Source organism: Camelus dromedarius, chromosome 1 (genome assembly GCF_036321535.1).
Source record: "Camelus dromedarius isolate mCamDro1 chromosome 1, mCamDro1.pat, whole genome shotgun sequence".
In the NCBI taxonomy this organism is placed as follows: Eukaryota; Metazoa; Chordata; class Mammalia; order Artiodactyla; family Camelidae; genus Camelus; species Camelus dromedarius.
In genome coordinates this window covers 112,968,647-112,995,205 of record NC_087436.1, presented here as the reverse complement: position 1 = coordinate 112,995,205, position 26,559 = coordinate 112,968,647, and the positions used below count along the sequence as shown (strand labels likewise).

The 26,559-nt window shown below is 42.9% G+C and overlaps 1 protein-coding gene across 3 annotated transcripts in view; it reads left to right on the top strand.

The window, feature by feature from the left end:
* The window catches only part of CC2D2A (coiled-coil and C2 domain containing 2A), a 114,351-nt gene that overhangs the window by 62,982 nt on the left and 24,810 nt on the right, over positions 1–26,559 (top strand). For all 3 annotated transcript variants that reach the window (XM_031437119.2, XM_064487930.1, XM_064487934.1), the window contains 11 exons: positions 6,554–6,710; positions 9,356–9,503; positions 11,967–12,105; positions 14,080–14,283; positions 15,942–16,034; positions 16,982–17,073; positions 20,122–20,289; positions 22,706–22,811; positions 23,004–23,113; positions 24,255–24,351; positions 25,813–25,911. In XM_031437119.2, coding sequence (XP_031292979.1) covers positions 6,554–6,710; positions 9,356–9,503; positions 11,967–12,105; positions 14,080–14,283; positions 15,942–16,034; positions 16,982–17,073; positions 20,122–20,289; positions 22,706–22,811; positions 23,004–23,113; positions 24,255–24,351; positions 25,813–25,911 — 1,413 coding nt within the window. The remainder of the gene's footprint in view (positions 1–6,553; positions 6,711–9,355; positions 9,504–11,966; positions 12,106–14,079; positions 14,284–15,941; positions 16,035–16,981; positions 17,074–20,121; positions 20,290–22,705; positions 22,812–23,003; positions 23,114–24,254; positions 24,352–25,812; positions 25,912–26,559) is intronic.

Genomic DNA, 26,559 nt, shown 5'->3' with positions numbered 1-26,559 from the left:
TGCCAATATTTTATTTCATATATTTTCTAAAATATAAGATAATCCTCCTAGACTATCTCCTGCTGACTGCCTTGAATATTAGCTTGCTGGGAATGTTACCATCAGAACAGTTTTTTTTTTAAGTAATGTGAAGAGTATTCTCTAAAATATTATGAAATGACTTTTTTAAACCAAAGAGCAAAACTTTATCCTATAATATTAAGAATATACTCGTAGGCATTTACCTTCGCCTTAAGAGCTGAATCATGCCATCTTTTAAAAATTGCAAACTAAGGGAGTCTTGGCTAAGTTCTTATTAAGCTCTCTATAAAGATTTGACAACTGATCAAATCAATGTTATAGCGGTTTAGAGGCATAATTTTTTATGATTGGGTAACAGTCACAGATGAAATTAATTTAGAGGACATTGTTGACTCTCTAGGAATAATACTGTGCCATTTGGAAATTTTCCGTATAATTGTAAGTTCTGAGTTAGAGAAGGTTCAAGAATTATTGGCAACCTTAGGAGGGTAAGAAAAATCACCTTAAATGTATTTCTTTATGCCGCTGCTATCGCACTCTTAACTTAAGGATCTAACGTGTTTCAGAAGATGTTCTGAGATTCTCAGAACTGCAATGCATCAGTTGGTTCAACAACCAAGCACTGTATGTTTGTTGCCTGATTGTGCAGAGCCAGCAGACTGTCTGATGCTGAGCCAGGAGTGTAGTGGAGAATTGGAAGCCACATAAAAAGTAGGGTGTAAACGGCCCTGCCTCAGGGAGCTTTAAATCCAGCTAGAGATGCGAGGGAAGTGAATGCAAAGAAACAGCACTCAGCGGAGTACAGATACACAGGACCACTGCAGGGAACAGGGCTGACGGAGGTGTTTGTCTTCCTGCGTGTTTTGAACCACAAGCCTCAGTGTTTCCTAGCCAGGCCTGAGATGGGAATGCCAGGGCAGCCCTACAAAGCAGAAGAAAAGTCCACAGGCTGGCACAGAAAGCTAGGAGTGGGGGATGGATCGGGGCCTGGCAGCAGACGGGGGAGGAAGGAGTGAATTAGGGCAACATGGCAGCCTTGAAAGAAGAGATTGACAGGACTTGGTGATGCTTTAACTAGAGGGAGTGAAAAGGAAGGGAATCAAAGTTGGTCCCAAGGAAAAGTGAGATGGGACTTCACAGGATGGGAGCCAGAGCGGGGCCAGAGTCCTTCCAGAAAGGTCTTGAAAAACGTGGTTTCTGAGGTCTCTCCAAAATAAAAATGCTTGGCCTTTCACAAAGATGAAATTTGATTTGGAAACAAAAAAGCTTTGTGATGATTACCTTGACCCCTTTATCATTCACATCTATAATATCACCCCATAGTCATCTTCTTGACTCCCCAAAACTAGCCACGGTGTGTAAGATCGCTGGGCGGCTTTTAAATGTGCTAGCATTATTGGTTTTTCCTTATGAATCAATGCGGTTGAGCTTTCATATTCCTGGCATGTGGACTGAGATAGGGAAATTTTCCCTTTAACTGAGCTGGCAGGAACATGAGTTTCCCTTCCTGGAGCCTCTCCCGATTTCTCTGGCTCGTCTGCAGAATTGGACCATCACAGTGGGAAAAAGTCCTACTTGGAGAAGTGTCCTTGATAACCCTCATCTAGCTCACTGGGGTCGGGGACCTAAAATGAAGATACCAAGAGGAGGCTCCCCTCCCAGAAGCTCAGCAGGGAGGAGAGGGAGGGAAATGAATCAGGGGTTTGCAAGGAGACCGCGGTTTACTTTAGGGTGTGGTTAATTGGAGCACATCTGCCAGCCTGAGAAAAGCAGCCAGTCCAGAAAAGACTGATGACTTTGAAAATGAAAAGGAAAGTTGCTGGGGAGGGTGGGAGAGAGGAAGGAGAGAGGGTGGGATCAAGCTGTGTTGAGAATGCCCTCCAAGTTGGGAGTGATAACACAGGGGAGGGGTGGAAGGCAGCTGGGAGGGGGTTCACCTCAGATGCGATGCCCACGGTCTTTCCAGTGAAAGAAGGGAGTCTGTGGACCCGAGAGGAAAAAAGGTTTGATTCCACACTGAGGGGAAGCGGGGAGGGACCTCTACCAAGAGATGACTAACAGACTGGTGAACAACATCACTGGCGGCCGAGATTAAACCGCAGCCACTTGTACCAAATCCAACACCACCAAGTGGAAGAGATGAAACTGCTGTGTCTTGTTTTACTTTTTTTGTTTAGGTTTTAAAATCAGAGAAATATGACTTTTAAATCATGCAATATAAACTACTTCATGATGGATTATTGTCTGTCTTAACTTAATGCCCCTACATGTTTAAGATTTGTCTTACCTATGCAATTCTAAATACTGTTAGTGTAAATTTGCACCAGATTGCTGAGTTAAAGCAAACACTCTTTCAAATGCAGGGGAAGTAACAGTAATTTCATAAATGGTCCCAATTTGGTAGCAGTTGATCTAATTGCTATTCTGAATTCACTGCTGCCTTGCTTTACAAAACAGGAATTTTTGAACAGTTGTACATAAATCAAACCATATTTCCTGTCTTGTTTCTTCATTAACATTACACTTACAAACACACTCATTTTGCTTCAAGCAGTGCTTTTCAATGGAGATAATGTTGCCCCCAGGGGACATCTGGCAATGTCTAAAGACATTTTAATTATCACACGTGGTGAGTTGCTGCTGGCACCACTAATGCAGCTGAGGCCAGGAATGCTGCTAAACATCCTACGATGTGCAGGACAGCTGACCACAACGAAGAACTGTTCAGCCCAAAATGTCTGAGAACGGCTGACTTAGAAAGAAACCAAAAATTAAACTGAATTGTACAGAAAGTTATTTACAGATACCTATTTAAAGCCCAGAATGCCCATTTTCTGATTTTTAAAACTAGCATTTCACCCTAGCATTAATTAAATTGAGCTGCTATTTTAAAAAATGAGGGTGTCTCAGAAAGACAGATCTTACCAGTTAAAGTTTAATTTAAATAAAAGAAATTCTTATTTCACGAAGCTTACGAAAATCAATTGGCTGCCTTAAAAGAGTAGGGTGAAAAGTTAGGGAAATCTTTGGATTTTTTGGCTTTCTGGGATGGAATCTATTTTTATTTATTAGAAAAACTTTGATAATTATCTGCTGAGACAGTAGCCCCAATTGGCAAACTCTCCATTCCCCCAGAGTTTATCGTTGCCTCTGTCCTACCGACTCAGCACCGAGAATCTCCGTTCAGTACCTCTTCTGACTCTAGGTATGAGTGTGATTGCAGAGACTAGGAACACAGCCCCCTCCACTGACATCTACCAGAAATGCCCCTTATGTAATAACTGCATGTTCTCTTGGCCACTTTTAACCATGGTGACCAGCACAGAGCACATCCACAGGAATTAAAAACCAAACAGAAGCTCAGAAGCACCTCTTAAGGTCCTTCCACAATAAAGTAGTTGATAAATGACTAACGTCTAGGAGGGATGTCTTTGCAAAGCAATTGGAATCATATAATATAGAAACTTTGTCTTGTGCAGCTCAGCAAACACTTGATTCTTCTATTATGGAAAGGGATGTAGGTATCTGAAAAATACTTGGATTTGTTCCTATTTTCAGATATGTTTTACACCCTGATTTAGCTGCCCTGGCTGTTGGGCTGCTTTGGAATTCTATAGTCATCAGAGTAGTTAAGAGAGACACAAAGTCAGGAAAGATTTAACAAAATACTAAATACTGTATTATGTCACCTTCTGAAGCATTTTACCAGCCTTAAACAGTATTTTCTGACTGGTGATTCCCTTAACTTGAAGTTATATCAGGATTTTATTAGCTCCTGATGTTTTTAAAGCATTTAAGCCTTACTATAGTTCATTTTTCACCTCCCTACCTTTGCGTGCCCAGAAACATACATGATGTAATTACAAGTATGGAATATGCCATAGAATTCTGGGCTCACTATTCTGTTCCATTGATATCTGTGTCTATTTCGGTGCCAGCACCATACTGTTCTGGTTATTGTAGCTTTGCAGTACAGTCTGTAGTCAAGGAGATTGATTCTTCCTTGTCTGTTCTTTCTCAGGATTGTTTTGGCTTTTCAGGGTTTTTTTGTGTTTCCATACAAATTTTTAATTCTTTGTTCTAGTTCTGTGAAAAAAATGTCATTGGTATTTTGATGTGGATAGCATCAAATCTGTAGATTGCTTTGGGCAGTATGGTTATTTTAACAGTATCAATTCTTCCAGTCCAAGAACACAGTTTATCTTCCCATCTGTTTGTGTCGCCATCAGTTTCTTGCATCAGTGTCTTGGAGTTTTCTGAGCACAGGCATTTTATCTCAAAGTGTATGAGTTTTGAAGGAAACAGTTGTAGATTCAGATCCCAGCTTTGTGACCAGGGAGGCCTCTCCCCTTCATCGAGCCTCACATCCATCAGCTAGAATTGCTGAGCCTGTTACCTCGCCTAATCTTTACCACAAACCACCAGATTCTGGTTAAGATTAAACGTGATAACAGACCTAAAGCCTCTGATGGCCTCATACAAAGGAATATCTCAATGAATTAAAACTGGGGGGACAGTACAAAAATTTCTAAAGGGAAAAATGTCAGGATGAAACGTCATGCCAGTGAGTCCCTAATTTAACAGGTCACACCAAGCTCTCCTGTGCAATAAATGACCACCTGGCGCACGTTCTTGAGGCTCTGTGATATTCTAAAACTGCAGGCTCTTATGAGAGGTTGGGATAAGCAAAAAAAACAAACAAACAAACAAACAAAAACTTCTTTTAGAGTTCTGAACCAATAAAAATATGGTGAAAAAGTGTTAAAAATATAAAAAAGGGGGTCACTATAAGTTAACAGAGGTTTGAGGGACATATCGATCATTTGGAATGTATGGAATACATTTTGATCTTGATCAAAGTACCACAATAATTTTTTGAGACTCTGAAGAATATCTGAAACTTACTGATATTTGATGTTATCAAGGAATTGCTGTGAAAACAGTATTGGCAATTATTTTTTTTTGTATCATTCTCTTTTAGTGATACATATTGAAATAGTTACAGATGAAATGATGTCTAGGTTCAGAATATTGTGGAGAGGCAAGTTGTTGAGACTATAGATAAAACCAGATTGGCTCTAAATTAGTGGTAGTTGAAGCTAGGTGATGGGTTCATGGTATATTATTCTTCCAAAATTACATATATTTGAAATGTTCACTAAATGATCTTTCTACTATAGATTAAAATATTACCTTTTTTTACTGGTAAAGGTGAATTTGGAGAGTGTGGCTTAAATGTACCACTCCTGGGCTTCTTGCTGAACTTCTAAATTAGGCGGAGGTAAGCCCTGAACAGTCAGAGGTGTCTTGGTGCACTCAGCCTGTGAGAATAGCTCACAGTGGTACTAAGTCTGGGGTCCTGAGTCCAATTCCTATGCGGTTTCTGCCTTTGTCTTTACTCCAGTAGCATCTCCAAACTCGGTCAGCCATCTTGCAAATGTGAGCTCGTGGGTACCAGGGAGATGAGGCCATGATAGCAGCCCAGTACAAATTCACCTTCACCCTCATCCTTGGAAAAGAACTCATATCATGTGCCCTGTGAGGGAGGAAGGGTGGAGGGGAGCTGTCGTGTCATCTTGGTGCATTCAGGTGGTAAATGGAAAGTATTCATCAGAGGGGAACTCTACTGCTTAAGAAGAAAAATAGGAAGGTTGAATTCATGGAAATTTTAAAAGTCAAATCAGCATTTTAGAGAAACGTGTGCCAGCCAGAGAGACCTCATGGAGAGAAAGAGTAAAGTACAGGAAAAAAGCCAGCAGAGCTGTGGAATGTTTTATCTTCTTACCGCAAAGGTGAAATGAACCACAGATACAAGGGAGACTTGATCGAATGGAGCAGAGGGTCCTACTGAGGCCGCATCATGTCTTCATAATCTGTGGCTGCCAGGCAACGGGTCCTCCATCTCGCAGTGACGGCATTGTAACGAGACACACCGCAGTAATTAGCGTCAGAGCTACAGGTGGACTAGTTGGCTCTGTCGTGGGAGAAGGCCTGAGACGGAGCTGGATAGGGTTGCAGCAACTAACAAATAAAGTGAAATCTTGCAGGAAAGAGTTTGAGAGATTTACCGAAGAGCAGATTTGAACCTGATACCCTGGAGTACTTCCTACTGCCGTGGAGGCTGGCGCAGGCAGTAGCCCTTCTCGTGGCATGTCTGTATTGTCTCCCTTTTCTCCCTGATGGCCTTTCTCTCTGAAGTAACTTGAACCAGGAAAAAAAGGAAGCCCATTCTCCAAACTAATGTGTATTGGCTTGAAATAAGAATAATTGTACTAGCCTGATAATTTGATTAAGCTCTCTACCCCAGGAGATTAAGCCAGGCAAGAGGACAGGATGTCCAAAACTTGACCATAAGTAGGGTATAATCTGTTCTTTATGGGAACCACAGCAACACAACTCAGCTTTCCACTCTGAGATGGTGCTCTGGACTGGAACAGTGACCAGACCAGCACAGCACAAATGGACTGATTATCTAGGACTGATCACCCTTTATTACCGTTTTTTTTTGGCCGTTTCTCTTCCTCAATCTCAGGTATATGAAACAGTTGGACACAGTGGTGCCACCTTGCTAGCAGAAGTGTTTCTACCCATTCCTGAAACTACTGTTGTCACTGGAAGGGCTCCCATCGAAGAAGTGGAGTTTAGCAGTAACCAGCACGTGACACTGGACCATGAGGGAGTCGGAAGCGGTAAGGAAGGCCTCAGTGGCTCACCGTTTCACAGTCACATATGAAGGTTTCTTTTTTTTTTTTTCCCCACTTCTCAGACAACCAGACAATTATAAGATTTTTATCAGAAATTTAAATTAAAACAATAATCATACATAATTTTTTTGCAAGGTAATTTGCTATGTACTATGTTTGGCCAGTAAATTCATACAACTACACAAGTGTAAAGTAGTTTGGCCATGTGAATTCAAAGTCTTTAGATTGCCTTTGACACCTTAATTCAACTTCTGGGAAAGTAATTTGAAATGACAAAACCTTGTGCATAAAAATATGTACATCACAGTATTATCTGTAAGGCTTTCAACTTTGAAATAACTTACATAATTATAACAGATTATTAAATAATAGTCTCTCTTGTCTCCTTCTAGAATTGTGACTGGATATGTGATGGACTGTCTCACTCTGTCCACCATGTTTCTTAATCTCTCTTTAATATACTTGACATCTTTTTCTTTCACTGCTACATTCTTTGTAATTTCTTTAAATCTGTCTTCCAAGTCATGGATTCACTCTTTGACTGTGTCCAGTCATGGAAACTCATCATGGCATTTTCATTTCCATGATAGTATTTTTCACCTCTAGACATTCTATTTAGTTCTTTTATAATCACCTGGTCAGTTCTGATAACGTTTTGTCCTTTTCTCACACTCTCAATCATTTCTTTTATTCATTCATTAATTCATTTATTTTTAAACACATAAAAATATTTTTCAATTTTACAATCTGTACCTGATCATTCCAATACCTATGTGCTTATTGGCCTGATTCTAATTCTGTTTCCTCATGTGACTGGTGATTTTTTTATTGTGAGTGCACACCTGGAACTTTGCAAGAATTCAGACTCCCAAATCCAATCACCAATCTAAAAGTCTGAAGACCTAGGCTTTTAGTTCCAGCTCTGGTACTGACAAACTGCACGACCCCAGTAATCTTGTAACCTCTTTGAATATCATCTCCCTCATTCATAAAATGGATCTAGTAATACCTCTCTTAGTGTCTTACAGGGTTATTTTAAGTATCAAGATGGAGTGTTCAGCCATCTACAAAACAGAAACAGCCTCACAGACACAGTAAACAATCTTATGGTTACTGGAGTAAAGGGGGTGAAAAGAGATAAATTTGGGAGTTTGAGATTTGCAAATATTAGCTATATATTTAATAGATAGAAAACAAATTTCTTCTTTGTAGCACAGGGAACTGTATTCAATATCTTGTAATAACCTTTAACGAAAAAGAATATGAAAACAAATGTATGTATGTGTATATATGGCTGCGACACTGTGCTGTACACCAGAAACTGACACATTGTAACTGACTACACTTCAATTTTTAAAAAATGAAGTGTTCAGTATGAGGAAAAGATCTTGAAAAGATGCTATTACAGGGTTAGCAGTGACACTGTTTTGTGTTAATAATGTTAACTGGAACTCTAGAGAATGAAGCTGCTATATGTTGTGCTTTAAAACCTTTTCTTTGTTTACTTGAGTAAATGTCCTGCTCCAAAACCTTTCATCATTAATTTCTGATCAGTGGGGCCAAATCTGTGAGGCTTTGCTGTTGTCGTGACAGCCCAGCAGCAGAACTGTTGAGCGGTCAGTGTCTGCCCGGCCCCGTCTGAGTCTTTGGAGGTTCACCTCCCCCCAACTTAGGGCGTCTGCCCTTGTTCCTTCTGCTGAGGATGCTCGTTCTCAAGACCCCGACGTGCCTCACTTCCTCACTGTCTTCAGGCCCTTATTCAAAAGTGACCTCTCACGGAGCCTTCCCTGGCCACCCCACCTACAAGTTCAGCCGCACCCCAGCACACATGTTCTATACCCTTCCTGAATTTGTTTCTCTTGTACTTATCACCCTCTAGCATACTGCTCATTTCTCTTATTTATCTTGTTTGTAACTTGTCTCCCCTACTTGAATGCAAACTCATGAGACAGGGATTCCTGTCGGTTTTGTTTCTTTTTTTGTTTTGTTTTGTTTTGTTTTTTTCTCTTTTGGTGGGGGAGGGAGCTAATTAGGTTTATTTATTTTTGGACAAGGTACTGGGGATGGAACCCAGGACCTCATGCATGCTAAGCACACACTTTACCACTTGAGCTATACCCTCCCCCCCAAGTTTTGTTTCTTTACTCCTGTCTTCAGTGACTAGAATGATGCCTGGTATGAAGTAGGAGCTCAAATAAGCATCTACTAAATGAATGAATGAATGAATGAATGAATGAATGAATGAATGAATAATATCTTCACCATAATCCTTTAGGGTCCACTACTATTATCCCTATTTTATGCATAAAGAAACTAAGGTTCAGAGAAGCTAAGTAATTTGTCTGCAGTCACACAGCTGTTAAGTGGCAGGGCCAGAATATATACACAAATGGTCCCACTCCAGTGTTTATCATTCATCATAATGTCTACACTCTGCTGTCAGAGAGAGAGCCACACAGTCAGCTGTGAGCGCCACCACCTGAAGAAGTTCAGTGATGTTACTGGAGTTGTGTGTTCCATCCCCACCCCTCCACCCACTCGTTCCTTTTGTCTGCCGTCTGCTTTCTCACCAGTGCTGGGCTCACTCCCTCTTCCTAACCAACATCCTGTATAATTTGGTGTTTCCCTAGGAGTACCCTTCTCATTTGAAGCTGACGGCAGTAATCAGCTGACTCTAATGACCTCGGGGAGAGTGTCCAACAGCGTGGCATGGGCCATTGGAGAAAATGGGATTCCTCTAATTCCCCCACTGTCACAGCAGAACATTGGATTTAGGAGGTAATGTGTGGCTAGAATAAACTGGTGAGTGGTGTCAGCATTGGTGTTAATGCTATACAGTGGGAAAAAAAATGCTTGCAATATCACATTCTTTCCTTTTATTGTCATGTGCCAGCATTTTCAGGGTTTTTTTTTTAATTGTTCTTAAGGTAAAAAAGTAAAATAGTAATATCCTAACAAATACTGATGTTTATCAGCGTCAGATACAGTGACAAGCACTTTATTTCATCTTCGCCAAGGAGTCTGTGCTGTATTCTTTCCCCCGTTTCGCAGATGGGGATAGCGCATGGCACACTTGTATGTATCTGGTCCTCAGCAAAGCTTCACTGTGAGTGATGTTGGTGTGAAAACTTCTGGTTATATGAACGCCCCTATTCTCAGTCCCCTTCCTTGATGGCTAGCCCTAGGTTTCTGCTCGGAACAGCAGAAAGGGACTCGGGGCCTCAGCAGTTCACCCCAGGCAGGCCCCGCTCTCGGCAGTTGATCTGTCCAGACTGTGGAGCCAGGTGGCGTGGGTTCGAGTCTTGCTTCTGTCCTTCCCCAGTAGGTGTGTCTTGAATGGACCATCCTACCATTGCAGGCTCAGTTGCCTCCATAAAATAAAAGGACTTATCTCGATCATCAAGAAGACATTGTCATTTTCAACACGTGGAAAACCCAAATGGGGTTTATTTTGTTCCCTTTACTCCCTCTCCAACCAAATGCAAACACCTGTGTCCATGTGATAAAAACAGCCAAGGACCTTCTCAGCCAGGAGACTGGCCGCGTTTCCAGTGGAGGCGTGTTTTTGCCTTTGAGTGTAAGCCTTTTGCATTCGTTGCATTGAGTTGCACGCTGGGGAAATTTGCTGGGGATTAAAGCTTCAGCTCCTCAGGAGAGGAGGAAAAACGGCGTGAGCGACAGGAGATGCAGCACTGTTCGTAAAGCCCAGCCCGGCCGTGGTGACCACTCTGGCCCCTCGGAATTCAGTCGTGTCCAAAGTTGGTGCTTAAGTTAGTTGCATAAGTGTTTATTTTTTTCTCTTTTATTGTAGCCTCGGCGATAAGTGGTCCCCAGCTGTCTGGGAAAGGAGGCCTTCAGGGCGTCCTGCACCAGTTGCAGCGGCTCCTTTCCTTGGCCTGGATCCAGGAACTCGGGACACTTTCAAGCACTGGGCAGAGTTGCAGGAATGGGTCACATTTGCACTCCTTCCATTTATGCCTCTTTTTTTCCAGTTTTATTGAGATATAACTGACACATAACATTGTATACATTTAAGGTATACAACGTAGTGATTTGATATTTATACATATTGCAAAATGATTATCACAGTAAGTTTAGTTAACATCCATCACCACATAGTTACAGGCTTTTTTCCTTGTGATGAGAAATGTTAAGATCTACCGTCTTAGTCATTTACAAGTATACAATATGGCGTTAGTAACTATAGTCACCATGCTGTACATTAGATTCCCAGGACTTGCTCATCTTAGAATTGGAAGTTCGTCCTCTTGACTCCCTTCGTTCATGTCTCCACCCTGCCTCCACCTCTGGCTCCACCAATCAGTTCTCTGTTTCTATGAGTTTGGTTTTTTTTTAGATTCCACATGTAAGTGAGATCCTCTCACTTCGCATAATGCCCTCAAGGTCCATCCATGTTGTTGCAAATGGCAGGATTTCCTTCTTTTATGACTGAATAATACTCTGTTGTATATATCTACACCACATTTTCTTTATTCATTCATCCATCGATGGACATGTAGGTTATTTCCACATCTCGGTTATTGTAAATAATGCTGCAGTAAACATGGGGGTGCAGAAATCTCTTCTGGATACTGATTTTGTTTCCTTTTGATATTTACCGAGAAGTGGGATTGCTGGGTCATTCAATAGTTTCACTTTCAATTTCTTGAGGACCCTCCGTACTGTTTTTCACGGTGGCTGTGCCCATTTACATTCCCCGCAAGAGCACACATCCTAGTTTCCACATCCTTGCCAGCATTACTACCACTTGTCTTTTTGATGAGAGCCATTCTGAGACGTGTGAGGTGACACTTCATTGGGTTTTGATTTGCATTTCCCTGGTGATTAGTGATGTGGAGCATACTTCATGTGTCTGTTGGCCATTTGTATGTCTTCTTTGGAACAATGTCTATTCAGATCCTTTGCCCATTTTTTAACTAGATTCTTTGTTTTATGGCCATTGAGTCATATGAGCTCCTTATATATTTTGGATATTAACCCCTTATCTGATGTGTGCTTTGAAAATATTTTCTCCCACCATTCATACTTCTTCATTTTCCTTGTAATATTTAATAGCAACCAACAAGTAAAGAAAAATAGCAGAAGTCCTTCCTTATGATTAGATTTTCTCTCCTAGAGAGTAGCCTCCTTAAGCAGTGCTGTCCCTGGGATTTTGGGGTCCTGACAACAAATTGCTCTGTGATGAAGTTTGTCTCATGGAATCAACTTTTTTTTTCCCAGTGCTTTGAAGAGAGCAGATGCCATCTCCTCTATTGGCACATCAGGACTGACAGACATGAAAAAGTTGGCCAAGTGGGCAGCAGAGTCCAAGCTCGACCCCAACGACCCCAGCAACGCTCCTTTGATGCAGCTCATCTCGGTAACGTGGCCAGAGATCTGCACACACACCATTTCTCTACTTGGTGTGATGAGAGCAGAAACGGCTTCTCTTTACCCACACTTTCTTTCCCACTGTGTCCTCCCACGCAATGGGGTTTAAGAACGTGAGTGCCGGGTTGAGTGACAGGTTTAAATTCTAGCCCTGTGCTCAGCTGGCTGTGCAGGCACTCGTGCTTCTGAGCCCGGTGACGCCCCCACGGTGTTGCCAGGAGGAAGTGAGCTGCTGCAGGTCAGCCCAGAGCTGAGCACACGATCAGCGTGCGGTCAGTGTTAGCTCTTATTGTTGCTCTTACCTCTAACATCTGTGAAAGCCCTAAAGAAAGGTTTCACTTTGCCCTTTCTCTAATCTGGCCCCAGACACTCAGAGTTCCCTGCTCCAGGTCACACAGCTGGTAAGGACTCAGATCCAAGTCGAGGTGACTTCAGGGCACGTGTTCTTTCCATCCCATCTTGAAGGACTGATGGGGCAGTTTAAGAAACAGGGATTTTGTTTGTTTTCTTGTTGGATGATTAATTAGATTATCATTTAGGTTTCATTTAAGTATTCCTGAGATAGACTATTTGTATCTATCATAACATTCTAAATTCTTTCTTCGGTGAATTTACAAATAAAATGGAACATTAGTCAGTAAATGATTTCTCTTGGTATCAAGTACAATTGTTTTTACTCCCAAGTTCAAACTTTCCACAGAAACATAATAAACACGCAGATGACCCAGAAAGTGACCATAGCAACACATCTAAGATCACGTTTATTGGTGTGAGTTCGTCAGTAAGGTAACTATAACGGGGTGGAATTTTTCACTTCTCCCCTAGCGATTCTAAGATAAGTCCCAAAGCAAGCTTTGGTTTATTCTGACTTTTGTGTTTATAAATTCTCCTTCCAACATACTTCACAGTGCAGATAACAGAAATATTAGAAAGAACAGGCCATATTACCTGAAGTATAGCCTCTTCTATGTAAAGTTTTCAAATTACGTTTCAATTACTACCTTCAAACTGGTAGCGTTATATATAGGACACGTGTCACTTTCGTTTTTTTCTTTTCGACTCTTTGCCTTCTCATAGAAGGACCAAAAACTCAGGGACTGCCTTCCTGCCTGGCCTCGTATCATGAACCAGGGTTTTCACAGCAGGAACGCCTTTCCCATCACAAAGCCCCAGCAAATCTCTGCTCCCTGACTTTCCCTCTGCCTGGGAGGAGGTTGCAGCTGGCAGAGCACCCGGGCCGTGGGTGGGGGAGCAAGCAGACACCCGGGCGGCATGCAGCCCACACTTGCACATCCCCAGCGTGGCACTGAAGCCGTCCTCTCTGGACCAGGGCACAGGGGCACTGGAGGTTGGCGCCAAGATCCATCTCTGGCTCGCTTTTCCCAATGACCAAGGCCATGAGGTGCTGTTCGGGGCAGGAGAACATGGCCGTGGAGCCAAGTAATGTGGATCAGCTGACAGTGGGGCCTTTATCTACATTTATGCATAAATATATTCAGAAAGTGCTCGTCAAAAATAGTTTAAAATATTTTTTAAATGTTAAAATATAAAAAATATTAAAATATTTTACAGATATATGTACAATACATATATTAGATTTTATAGACGCTATGTATGTGAGTAATCTTATTTGCAGTAGGCACTTGGTAATACACTGATGTAAATCTCTCATTTTTCAGTCTGTATATTTTCATAACACCTACTAGGGGAGCATGAGTACCAAAAATAAACCTTACAGTTTTCATTTCTTTGATCCATGGTACTTTTTATAGCTACTAAATGAATAGTGCCTGCCCCATCTTGTAATGTATTTCAGTGTATTTTCTCTTTAAACAAAATGCTGGAAGTTTTAGGTCTCCCAGCCTAAAACCCCATTAAACGTCATTCCCAGCAGCTGTGCCACGAGTCTCCTTGAGTGAAATCTGCCTGGCACCTAGAGGTTCTTATTTTCTGGTTTTCCCAGGTTGCTACCAGTGGGGAATCTTACGTGCCTGATTTCTTTCGCCTGGAACAGCTACAACAGGAATTTAACTTCGTCTCAGACGAGGAATTAAACAGATCCAGACGGTTCAGGCTCCTCCGTCTGAGAAGCCAAGAGGTGCCAGAGTTCCGAAATTATAAGCAAATTCCATTATATGACCGAGAAATCATGGAAAAGGTGTTCCAGGTGAGAAATTGCCGCAGGGGAGCTAATAAAATAATAAAGTCACCGCCGTGCCGTTTGGGGTGCTGTCATGTCCGTGTTGTGCAGTTGCTGCTGTGTTCTCAGCAGAGGTACTGGCTCCTCTTTTATAGCACTTTGCATAACCTTTCCATTACTTTTTCTTGAATCCAATGTTTAAATAATCTTTGTCTCAGTATAACGACACATAAACTAGGGAAAAATTAGAGTTGTAGGGTTGAAAAATATCTCAAGTGGTACTGAAGCCATCCGCTTGAGGCTTTTTGCCTGGCTGAACTGCCATTAATGTGACAAATTATCCTGCCTTCGTCAGGAATTCAATGCCTTTTTAATCCAACAAGTATTTACTAAGCACAAAGCGCAGTGGTAAGCACTGTAGGGAAAACAGATGGGTAGGATCTGAGCAGCGTTGGGGTGGGTGGGCCTGGAAGGAAGTGGGGCACGGGGCTGACACCCCGCACCGGCAGCAGGGTGCACTGAGGCTGGGCGGAGGAGGACTCGTGGTGGGTGTGAGGCAGGGAGCCCTTGAGGAGTTACAGGTAAGAGGTCCGTGTAGGTGGGGCAGGCGAGAGAAAGCCAGCGTTTGTTTGATGAGGTAAGTGGAGAGCCATTAGAAACTGACACCAGTATGGTTTTTCATGCAGAAACTATTCTTGGGAAACATTTTTGGTAACTTGGTTCCTCTTTGTATCAGTTTGGATTTGTGATTATAAATGATAAAAACCCAGTTTGAACCAGCTCACAGACCAAGGGGAGTTTACTGGATGATGAAATCACAGAGTAGGTTGAACAGCTAAGACGTGTGAACGACAGGGGCTCTTCTCCGCCTCAAGGACACCTAGTCCAGGGCCCGACTATTGCCCGGCCCCTTCTCTGCCCTGTCTGGGCTTCCCTTGGTACGGTGGCTTCATCTCCCCCATCGCAGACAGATTTCTCCCCTTGGCTACACGGTCACCGGTATCACCCAAGTTCACATCTAGTAGCTTCAGCCAGGCAGAGAAATGCGTCCTGTTGTCCCAAGTTTAAACATCTTGTGGACGGCTCTTGAGCCACGAAGCCTGGTCAGGGACCACCCTGGGCATTCAGCTGTGACCAGAGACGCATTAAAGGAGAAATAGCAGCTCCCTGGGGCCCACGTGGAATTTAATTGATAGGAAAAGAGTGGAAAGTTCAGTGGCCTAATAAAAGCCCAAAGCACCCACTACTCTCCTCCAAGTAGGTGACCCGAGTCAGCTGCAGCCAAATGCTATTTACTATTTTTGTAATTGCTTTACTTTAAGTAGAAAAGGCAAAACTTAAGCAGGGGCTTTAGTGAAGTTGCTTGGGTGAGCTGAGCATCATGAACAACAGCGACTCTCTCTGCTATCTCTGTGGCCTCTGTTTCTTTCCACATGAACATTTTCACTTGCAATTACAGATTTCTCTTCTACTTATAAGGCAGTTTAATCAACTGACTCCAAATCCTGGATATTACATCAAAGATCAATTCTGAACCAAAAGTTCAGAGGGAAATGGAAGGAACATTTAGAACCATAGTTTGCGACTTAACCCACATGTGATAAATAATTCTCCAATCTCCAGAAGGGAATGAGAGAGGACTAGTATTTCAAAACCATCAAAGTATTGCTTCCTTTTAATTTCAGGACTATGAGAAACGGTTACAGGACAGAAACGTAATTGAAACCAAGGACCACATAGATATCAATAGGGCCACAGTAGCCAAGTACTTCCAGCAGGTAAGGAAAATCATTTTAAACAGTCCTCCTAGGGGAAAAACAGCCAGCATCCTAAGGCTGGAGGAGGGAGGTCTCTATTCTTTTATTTTCTCGTAATTGCAGATATGAAATTGATTAACAGCTATCTTCATCTTTTGAACATGGTTACTTGGTTCTTCTTTGTATTAGTTTGGACTTGTGATTATAAGTGATAAAAACCCAATGTGAACTAGCTTGGCACCAAGGGGAGTGTATTGGATGATGAAACACTGAAAACACTAAGATATGTCTCAGTTCATTACCAGTGGTTATCTTAAGAGGGGTATGATTACAAGGGACTCGCATTCTAAGTCATGATTTTTTAAAAATATTTGCATGTTTGCATCTTATTACCTTTGTAATTAAAAAAAAGTTTTATAAACCACATACTAACTGTCCTGCACTAGAAAGTCAAAATATCCCTTTTTCCTTCCTTCCTGTAATAAATTTAACTTATAAGAAATGCTACAGTGACTACAGTTCATTTCCCCCATCCAGTTCATCTACCCTGTACCTCGTGTGAAAAACCGACTTATGACATTTAAGAGGCCCTCTCTTTAAAGGATAATCAGGTAGTAAGTCGGTCTGAGTAGGGGAAGAACTTAAGAATCACTTCTTGAAATGTGTGTGCTTCGAGACTGGTCCTGTTTTTTGTAATTGTTAATTCATTCATTCAGCTAAATTTTACCATCTTATCTGCCAGGAACTTTTCCAGGTCCTGAGAATGTAGCAGTGAACAAAACAGAAACCCTGTGTCTCAGGGAGCTCATGGTAGTGAGGAAAGCTGGATGCTCTGCGGGAGGAAACGGTCAGAGCTGTGGAGAAAAGTGAAGGGGGGCTGGGCAGTGACACCGAGGTGACATCAGAGCAGTGAGCTGAGAAGTTCATAGAACAAGAACATTTTAAATAAAATGTATTTCTTTCCTCAGGTTAGGGATTCAGTGATAAATCGCTTCCTTGTTGCAAAACACCATTTTCTTCTTTCGGATTTGATAGTAGAGGAAGAAGTTCCCAATATCAGGTAAAAAAACCTTTTCTCATTTCTTATAAAAATTATTTGTATTTTATTGTATGAAAAGTTTCATGTAAATATAAGATTTATATCAGTGTCTGGTGTGCATTTGGGCCCCTAATAATACTGGAAACTGGTAAAACCTGATTAAGGCTTAATGGTACCTTAGTGGGGAGGTTTCTGTTAAAACAAGTCATACAAGATGCTCTCCATCACATTCCAGTGGACCCCATCTCACCTCCCATGACCTCCAAGTCAACTTCCCCAGCCTTGTCCATTTTCTCGTTCCAATCAAATGAAGTTCCCCTCCAGCACATCCTCCTCCAGCCTTCATCATCTCCCAACGCAGGGCCCTGCTTTATGCTCCCAGCACAGGGCAGTGGGATGGCTGAGCACCAGCCCCCTAAGGCTCTAGGCGGCAGGGCGAGGCCAGGCTCCAGCACCACAGCCAGGAGGCACACAGCTGCTGTGTGTCTGGTGAGGGGCAAGGGCAGCAGGGAATAATGGATATTTACATAGAAAATGCATTTGCTTGATTGTCTCCCTATCATTTAGAATAATCCTCAAATGGTCTCAACTCGGGGTGGATGCGTGAAAGATGAGAGAGAACTTTCTCTGTCGGTGGGCTTGCGCAGTCCATTAACTTCATGACCTTCCTGTGATTGAACCTCTTGGTCTCCTAAAAAAAGGTCATTTCCTGTGCATGTACTTTTACCCACCATCAAGTTGGCAAGGAGACAAAAAACTGTGCTGTCACGGCAGCCCCTTTCTTTGCCTCCATCCTCACACAGAAGGGAGGCTGTGCCCACATAACTTCATGCAAACTGTCTCTCTCTCTCTTCCAGGCCCAGAGTCCTGTCATTGAATGTTTTTTTCAGCCATGATAATTACACGTTAGAATAGATGATGATTTTTCATGCTGTTTTTCCATTTCTTTTCTTTCTTTTTCTTTTTTCTGCTTTACTTTCTGCATTAAGTTCTGAAGGCTCAGGGTATGTTCTTTCTTCTTTTACTTTTGGTTTGTTCTTGGCTTTAAATTAAGATGTTGCTGTATTTAATGGTCCCAGCCACCAAGATGCTCTCATGCTGACTGCTGTGGGGCAGCAAAGTCTCATGAGAGGAGGCGCCTCTTGGGGAGGGCGGAAGTATTGAGAAAAGATGGAATGTGTCATAGTATGACCCCGGGGCAAAGATTTCTCTCTGAGGTCCCCACGTTTGGCTTAGGGAGGTGTCCTGGCAGAGAAATTCAGAAGATGGACTTTAATTTGTGACAACATGGCTGAACCTTGAGGGCTTTATGTTAAGTGAAGTGAGTCAGTCTGAGAAAGACAAATACTATGTGATCTCACTTATAGGTGGAACCTAAAAAAACCAAACTAATAAGAACAGAGACTAATAGTGATCACCAGGGGCTGGGGACAGGGAAATGGGGAGATGTGGTTTAAGGGTACAAACCTGCAACCAGGAGCTAAGTCAGTCCTGGAGATCAAATAAACAGCATAGTGATTATCGTCAACAATGCTACTTCAAAGTTACTAAGAGTTACTAGCTCTTACAAAGTCACTAGATCTTAATTGTTCTCACCACAAAAAAGAAATGATAATTAGGCGAAGTGATAGAGATGTTGGCTTATGCTGCAGTGGTGATCATATTGCAATAATAAATGTATCAAACCAGCACATTGTACACCTTAAACCTACACAGTGTTGTATGTGAATTATATCTCAATTAAAATTTTAAAATGTACAATAAGTCAAAAAAAGAGTTGCAAAGATGTCAAACAATGTTACTCTTCCCTCGCTCTTTGTTTTGCAAAAGATAGTTATTTTTCATATTTTTACATTATGTTAATATGTAATGGGCTTATTCTTGTCTTAAATGAGTTCATAAATAAATATATGTAAATATTTTTCAAAAGGAGAAGAAGCTGGGCTGTGAAGTTAGGGTGATCTGGTTTTGAACCCCAGCCCTCTCTCCTCCTATATAGGAGCCTCCAGCAAATTCCATCACCTCTCAGAGCCTCCAGTTTCTTCATATGAAAAATGGGGTTAATATACTTGTAAGGATTAGAACTATTTTATGTAAGGCACCTAGCACTCTGCTTGAATCAGAGAAAGTGCTGGTAAATGGTAGCCACTCCATGCCCTGTGGGACAGGAGACCCTGGGGAGCAAACAACCCCTGGAAGTGCCTTGGGAGCCAGTATCCCCCCAGCAGGCACCTGCCTCTTGCGAAGAAGGACCCAGTCCTGCAGTCCAGCTCTGATACTCCTGGGGGGCAGACAAGCGTGAGCGTTGCCAGCCTGAGGCCAGCTTGGCACAGCTGGCTCTGTTCCGTGGCTGCTGGGCATTGTCATTAATGTCAGCTTCCTGATACAATGTCCCATCTGTGTTTCTGTTTAGTCTCTGGGGCAGAATTAAATTATTTGCTCCATGACCCTTTCCCCCAGGTTCACTGACTGCATTGCTTTCATCTTCCGGGAAGTGTTGATGGATATCATCTCAGTGAGAGGCAGAAAGATATGCTCCCTCGCTCCTCCTCCCCCACCTTCCCGCATCTCCATCCCTTCCTTTCTCCGGCATAATCACTGGCATCATAATCATTGTCATCATCCCAGCAGTCATCATTTTAGGGCATCTCCTAATGCTAGACTAGTGCCCGGGGGCTTTGTACACACCTTCTCACTACGTCCTCTCCACAACCCCGAGAGGTAGGTATTATTATCCCCATTTTACAGATGATGAAACAGAGACTTAAAGAGGTGCAGCAGTTTGCCCAAGGTGAGCAGGATTCACACCGAGTTTTGTCTAACTCCAGAGAGCCGATCCCAGGAGGCTCCCCAGGAGGCGGTAACCTCAGGGCTCTGTGAATGGACAGGCTGAGAAATGCCCCGGGGGCCCAGGAGAGGGAGAATTTCTTGACAATTTCCACCCTCTTTAAAAAGACAAAGAGTTTTTCAGGGGCCTGTGAGGGACCCTGGGGCAGACTTTGGGAAATGGTCTTGACTCTCCAGATCTTTCTTTTCCCTAGAGTCTTAATCCTGTTCTGTAATCATTAGCATTTTGGGCCTGAGCCTTTTCAAGCTGGCAGAACAAAAGCGACCACTGAGGCCAAGGAGGAAAGGTCGGAAGAAGGTGACTGCCCAGAACCTGTCTGACGGAGACATAAAGCTGCTGGTGAACATTATCCGGGCTTATGACATTCCGGTGAGGAAGCCAACGACAAGGTGAGAGCCCTCCGCACACGCCGGGATGGGATGTGCAGGATCCCACCCCTTTACAGCTTGTTCACTCTTGTCTTGAACATAGTTGTTATCCTGTGGAGGCCGAGGGCAGGGTGGTGGGGGGTCTTGATGAAGGCAGGGCCCGACTGGTTGCAAGTAACAGAACCACCTCAGCCAATTGAAGGTAAAGGGGGGATTTACTGGGAATCTCTCAGAGAACTCAAGGCCAAGAGGTACAGCTAAACTGCACAGTGGACTATAAGGGTTAAGATGGTTTCTTCAGAGGCCCCACTGTCTTGCTCACCAGCTTCCTTCTATGTGTGATGGGAGTGGGCCATCCAGTCAGGGTACCACCCACCAAGGGTTAGCTTCCCAGGAGAGAATCTGAAGGCCCTGACTTGGGTCAGGTGTTGATCCATGATCTGGTCACCTAAAGCTAGAGAGGCAGATCACAAGGACCAGTCCTGAAGGTGGGGGACAGTTCTCAGAGAAGTGGGTGACAGCTGAGCAGACACCCACAGGTGTATAGTCCAGATTCTGAGACATGTGCGATGAGCACAAAAATGTGAGTGACTTCTCCTTTATCTGCTTTATCTGTACTTCACTACACTGGGACAAGGGGGGCCCCTCAGCCATCAGTAAGGTGAGCAGGTGAGCCTAGGTTTTTTATCCCCTTAGAGAACCGAGATGGAAGGACCAGGAATCTCTTCTCTTTGCTCGTGTCCTCTCCAGTGTAACTTGGAAGCTGTCATTCATTACACACTCACAGTGTTCTAGGCACTATGTTAGGTACTTTCATGTATGTTATCTCACTTACCTCTCACCACTAGTACTGTCGCCATTTTACAAAAAGTAAAATGGAAGCGAAGGGAGCGTAAGTGGCTTTGCCCAAGGTCATCTAGCTGTCTGATCACAGAAGAGCACAGGTGTAGCCTTTGGCATCTTTCCTTCCTCGGTTCTCCCCTTTAAATTATCCACCCTCACCTCCCATTATTTTGCCCTACTTTTTTTTTTTTTCTGCTAACTAACTTTTCTACCCGTTATAGAACATCTGAGCATCACCAATATTCCCAGAATTTTGTTTCATGTAAATGTCTGTTTATGCTCCTGAATCTGCATCATAGCATTGCTTCCTTGAGCTTCAGCTCAACCCTTTCATCTTGATTGCATCAAAGCTCAACTGTGGGGTGAAAAGCTGCTTTTTAAAAGAATACCTAGGTGTTTCTCTTATTTTTGGGCTCTGTGAAGTTTTTTAGGAGGTAAGTCATTTCATTCAAATAATTACAAGGAAGCACAGCTGATCATGTACGTTATACATTTGAGAGCAGACTCATCAAGATAGCTCAGAGATCAACTCTTGCATTAAACCCACCCTAATCATAACTCTCTCTGCGCTTGCAACTCAGCTAAACAGGACTTTTCACTCCCTCTCTGTGCTCTTATGGCCCATGCCCATCCCCCTAGTCTAACATACATACTTCCTGCGTATTGTGACTATGTACTTATCTAGTCTGAGCTGAAGTGTGTCTTATTTGTCTTTGCAGCCCCAAAGTCTAAAGTCTAACACAGGGCCTAAAGTATAGTAGGTGCTTAACAACTGTTTGTGTGATAATGTGACTGATGATGTTCCAAGCAGAAAAGGGTTTTCTCTGGCAGCCGTTATGTTAAATGTTCCACTTCCATTGTCTCAGAGTTTGTCTGAAACCCTTATCTGTGAAAAGGTAAGACAGTCTGGTGGAAAGAGAGAATTTGTACTTTGCCACGTAACGAACATGAAATAAACCACAAAGTTCAGAACAAATATGCAAGTGGGTTGTGGGGATGAGGGGTAAAGTGTCTGGGAGAGGCTCTCTACACGTGATCTTCATTTCTTCCTTTAAGAATGGCAGCTCAAAAGGGAAAGAGAACAAGACCCATAGATCCTAACTCAAGCTAGGGATCCCTGACCATCCTTTCCCAGTGGTGTTTGGCCGGCCCAGAGAGAGATGTCTTACCTGGGATGTGTAGCTCAAGTCTACAGGAGAATGCTGGTTCAAAGAAAATACAGTGGGAGAGGACCAGAATTCGATGGATACAGGGCAGACTGGCTAGGAAGCTCAGAATTCTGCTACCTGAGACAGGGACTGAGGCTCTCAATTACAGGGGCAAAGGCACTCATGAGAGAGCAGAGAGAAGAGGTCTCTTTCCTCTCTTCCAGCCAGACATGCTGGCCTAGGGATGGGTGTGGGGAAGACTCTATTATCACTAGGTGACTGGGGAGGCCCGGAGCATCGTAGAAGACTGCTGACGAATCAGCAAGCTTAGAGAGAATGCCAGTCACCATAGCCACCAGCACCATACGCCTTGGGAGAAACTGTCTGCTCAGTATATAATTAGATTTGCCCTGTCATTTATTTCTTTCATACATTTTCCCTCCTAGCAAATTCCAGCAGCCATCGAGATCGTCAAGGGCTTTCGGCGAAAAGCATGCTGCTTCCCCGACCGCACGCAGCCCGACCCACAGTGCTGACTACCCCCTCGGCCAGGTAAAGTACCCAAATGCTGGCTCTCCACTTAGATGCTTGCCCCTTATGTTTTTTAAGAATTGCCTAGAAACTTCATAGTCTGTTGTCTGCCTCGTTTTCTCTGGAAACATGCTATTTAGAAACATATTCTACCTCTGCTAAGAGCTGAACAATTCCACTGACTGTTAGGGACTCTTTGCTCTTGATTTCAAGGTTTTAGTGCGTCCGTTTGTAGAAGTTTCATTTCAGCGAACAATATGCCATACAACTACGGCTGAAGGACCAAATCCCAGCTGGAATGAAGAACTTGAACTTCCATTTAGGTAAGCATTATTTTTCTCAAACCACAAGTGACTCAAACCAAGAATGAAATGGGAAAATGTCCAACTTTGAAACTCGGGCTCACTGTTAGGACACCCCCTCCTCTCCAGGCTCTGGCTTCTTATATCCCGAGCTTCGCATCCCCTTGTCCCACAGCCCCTACCCGGCTTTTCTTTCCTTCCCCATCTCTCCAATTCTGGAAGACTTAAGTGATTTTGAAGCTCCCTAGTTCCCATAAATTAAGCTTTCTCCCTCATCAGAAATAAATTGGCATTTAAATTTTTTGATTAAATGATTTTAGGTATTTAAAAGACTCATTATTTCAGATCTTGAGGAAATCTTAGAAAGTACTTAGTCTACTGCTCTACTTTTATAGAAGACAAACTAAAACCTAAAGACAGAAGGTGACACTTAATGCCAAATGGTAGACACAGAGTAAGGATTAGAACTAATTAAGTCAAAAGAGGGAAACGTACCCTGTTACACATAGTACAAGCAAAAAGAATGAGAAAAGTGAGAGGCAGATGCTCAACAAAACAGATGCAGTAGCTTGGTCTCGAGCCACGCCATGGAGAGGCCTGCCTGGGCCAGGCGTGGCTGGACTCAGAGCAGGTGACGTGACAGGAGGTAAACTTCACCCCTGCGTTGCTTTACTTATCTGTGGGGAAAGTGAGTGGGAGGCAGGGACCATTCAACCAGCCACATAACAAAAGGAGGTTTATGACCAGGGAATGGTCTAACAGAGAAGCACCTTTTAGAGCCCAGTTGCTCAGGAGCCCACACACCAGCCCCAGTGTCAGCTGGAGACCTTGTATGTAGCCCACCCCCTGAGCCAGCCCAGCCCCGGCCAGCCAGCTCCTTACAAAGCTCACGGTGACTGGAGGATGATGTGACACTCACCAGGACAAGCCAGCAGAAGGTTCGTCTCCCTGCCCGGAGCCTCCAGTCCAGGGCACCTTCCATGTGTGTACAGGTGCTGTGTTACAGTATCTCTGTGTTGCATAAGTCCTTTTAGTGAGAGACCTTCCTTTAGTCCTCATGTCTGTGCTCATATGCAGGTATTTTTCCAATCTGGACATTTGAGTGCTCATTATTTCTGTTTTGCTCTTTTCATGTTCCCTGGTCACGCGTACCCATTTGCAGGGCCCCCAATGGGGACTACAGCACCACCAGTTTGCAGTCAGTGAAAGATGACGTGTTCATTAATATTTTTGATGAAGTTCTGCATGATGTCTTGGAGGTAAGTTCACAGTTGTGAGGAAGACATCTGTACTCATTTTCATCTCCTCTACCCACTGCATAAGCCCTGTCAGGGAGGAGAAAAGTTCCCCTGACCTTTGTGGGCTCTTTTGGCTGGTCTAATAATTAAATTGCCACAAGACAGACTAACAGGGGAAAAAAACACAAATTTTAATTTTGTACATATAGAGATGTCATAGATATAGGATCTAAGACATGACCAAAGCAGACAGCTTTTATACCTTTTAGACAAGGAAAACAATAAATTTGTGAAGAATTGACAAGACAGACATTTGGGCTTGGGATAATAAATTAGCAAAGAAGTAACAGGGTGTGTTTGTACAGCCTCGTCAGCCCTGGATTCCCTATCTCTGGTGATAAGGAAGTCTCTCCACCTCCCGGTGCAGGGAGGGCACCTTTCACACGGGAGATCTATTTCCGGCTTTCTGGAGACAAAGGAGGGTCAGAGTGTTCTTGCCCCAGCTGTTTTTCAAGAAATTTGAATTCAAAATAAACAATATTCCACTCTGACATATTTGGGACAGCCTGCCCTGAGCTCCATTAGTCCCCAGATTTGGAATGTTTGAACCCTGATTTGTATACACAGGGAAAGGGAGAAGGGAGGAAGAAAACTAGCTTTTTAAAACTTTCATTGTCTGCTGCGATCCAGGAATTGTACTAGGAGCTTTTCATACATTGTCTTAATTCTAAAATAACCCTACTAGATGGTTAAATCCCTAATTTATTCATGAGGAAACTGAGGTTCAGAGAGGTTAAATGACTTTCCTAGGGTCACACAACTAGTAAGTATCTTGTGAATGAAAAATATTGCCTGCCATATCACTAAACAAAGGGTGCTGCAGCCATCAAGCCACTGCAGCCACCCCCAACCGCGTACCCTGAGGGGCTCAGGAGGGGAAAGAACAGAACACTGGCTCTAGATAGCTAAGGTGTGCATCAAAGGAATGATTTCATGGAGTCCAGACCCTCGTACCTTCCCTTACACAGAAAAGTGCTTAATACATTAACTTGAGATATCTGGTTTTCTTTAATTAACAGTACTCTTTTGAAGTTCCGACAACCTGGTTTTATATATATATATATATAAATATATACATATATTTATATATATATGTATATGGGTGTGTGTGTGTGTGTATGTATACACACACATATATACGCACACACATACCCTGGCTTTTCCTTTACCTCTTCAGAGCAGTCTCTCAGAGACTGTCTTCGGAGCTTCAAGTCCTCAGAAAGACCACTGAATAAAACATAATTCTCAACTTTTAAGTTGTGCATTTTTTTCAGGTGACAGTTTCAACCAGAATGTGACTTAGGTCTGTTTAACCTAAACCAAGTGTGCTTTCAGCTATAATCTGCTGCTTTACTGCAGCTGAATTAATTAAATGACTGTCTGGAGTTGTTAACCAATTATTACTTCCCACCCCTCCTCTAGGATGACCGTGAAAGGGGCAGTGGAATCCACACGCGCATTGAGAGGCACTGGTTGGGATGTGTGAAAATTCCATTTAGCACAATCTATTTCCAAGCACGGGTAAGCATCTGAAGTCAGAATTCTCTGGGAATAGGCAACTGCTCTAACTGCTCTATCCATTTTTCCTGATGAAGCTTTCTTTGTGGATATGCACCCTTACCTCTGAGAGAACTATATGCAAGACCGCTACTGGAAAGATAAAAAACCACTACATAAAGCCATTGATCTTCTGTCATATTTGCATGACTTATTAAAACATCTGTCTTCCTTACAGTTAGTAGTTCATGTATGACGTTTCCAATCTGAGAATTTTTTTTAACATTTAAATAGAAGTGAAGAAGAAGGTGGGACAAAGTAGAAACTTACCAAAATGACAGAAGTGGAGTGGACAGATGCCTGAAAGTAACTTGAAGCAAACAATCGGGACAGCCAATGGCCCATTTGATCAAGTGCACTCCGTTAATGTTTCCAGAGTCCTCACTATTTAAAATGTGAAAAATGGTTGGTAGGGACTTGCTCAACTAAGACACCGTTCTTCAGAGTTCAGCAGTTTTGCTTAAGGGGGTCCATTAGGTTAACAATCCTTGAATGACTTAGTAGCTTTAATCTGGGACAGTTAAGGATTCTGAACCGGCTTTAATATCCCAGTATTAAATCCATGGCAACAGGAGGCTTTGAGCCATAGACTGTAGCTAATCTCACTCAGAC